At 39.0% G+C, this 1,399-nt stretch overlaps 1 protein-coding gene across 1 annotated transcript in view; it reads right to left on the bottom strand.

The window, feature by feature from the left end:
• LOC119589215 (mucin-12-like) overlaps positions 1-1,399 on the bottom strand; it is a gene marked incomplete in the record, with an annotated part of 23,427 nt that overhangs the window by 904 nt on the left and 21,124 nt on the right. The window contains 2 exon segments of the mRNA XM_037937814.1: positions 42-251; positions 497-605. Of these exon segments, the coding sequence (XP_037793742.1) occupies positions 42-251; positions 497-605 (319 nt within the window).

Raw genomic sequence — 1,399 nt, 5'->3', positions numbered from 1 at the left:
TTGGGAAAGAATACGAAGAATGAAAGAACAAATAAACATACTTTATCGGCTACGTCTTGCTTTTTGCGCTTCTTGGGCGGCACACCTATAGGCCCTTGCATCAGCCCAGACTCGGACTGCGATGAACTGCCTGCTGGACTGATCGTATGTGCTGCTGGAGGAGGCGCAAACAGGTGCTTCCCAGGGGTCGGAGGCATGGAGATTACACTACTTGTACTTTCCTCACTTAGGTGAACACTGCTAGTCTGAAACTGCAATTGAAATACAGTTACTGAGAAGAAAGTATACAAGAGGGAAATTATTAACTATTTAATATATCTAAATCTAATCTGACAGTTTTATTTCCTGTGTTTTGATTCTAAAATTGTTATGAATTAATTGTCGTACTTAGTAGGATCTAATGCTTTAACAAGCAGAATAACTGCTATTTGTGAGATTAAAGGGCACAGTACCCACAGAGGTACTTTGTGAATAAATCATACATAGTCTGCCTTACCTCAGATCCATGTTTTGTGACAATTGCTACTGGTTTATCTGGTCTCATTGCTATTTCCAGACTTCCACCACTGCACAACTCCTGGGCCATATGTCGCGGCCGCCTTTGTCTGTTCGAAGAAAGAAATAATGTAAGTTTAATAAAACATGTCTGACAAAGAACAATAAAACTGCTCTTTGATACTTTAAGTTAAAGTCATATCTAAATGCTGTGACAATATAACCTGTAGGAGATTTCCTGGCCTCTAACAATATCTTACTATTTTAAAACAGGCAAACTGCAAATGCATTTGGTTTTAAATGTACATCAGGACACATGAAAAATTGGAAGATTTATACAAGACCTTCAGCTTCTTTCCCAAGCCATCAAATTACTTCAGAAAAGGAAAGGGTAAACTAAGGCATACCTGTTAACAACCAAGCTTCCATCATCCTCTCTTAAAGTCTCGGCTTCGTTGGGAAGAACCCCTGGCACCTTCGTGTTGGCTGAGGATGTGTGTGTCTTTATTTAAGCTATCTTGGGGATACCCATAGCTTTTCGTTCCAACTGACTTGTTAGAGCCGCGAAACTTTTCTGATTGCTGGGTTCGAGTAGCCAAATGTTCTTATCTTGAGGAGCTTAATCAGCTTGCAAAAAGGATAAGGACAGATCTGTTTCCCAAAGTATCTTTGGAGAGCCCTCGAAAACCCATGGAATTCGTAAAATGCGCAGGTAGTGTTACTCGAATGAAGCTTTTTTCTCATTTGGCCAACCAAAACCACCTGAGAGACAATTTGATTACAATGTTTTTTTCAGAGCCAATTTGCAAATTTTATAATAAAGTATGGGCGTATATCCAAGTTTTTCAACTGTAAAACAATACATGAGCATATCTAGAAAACAAATATTTCTATTAGCCTATAC

The sequence above is a fragment of the Penaeus monodon genome, chromosome 25, assembly GCF_015228065.2.
Source record: "Penaeus monodon isolate SGIC_2016 chromosome 25, NSTDA_Pmon_1, whole genome shotgun sequence".
NCBI lineage: Eukaryota > Metazoa > Arthropoda > Malacostraca > Decapoda > Penaeidae > Penaeus > Penaeus monodon.
This window is presented reverse-complemented; position numbering and strand designations above follow the sequence as displayed.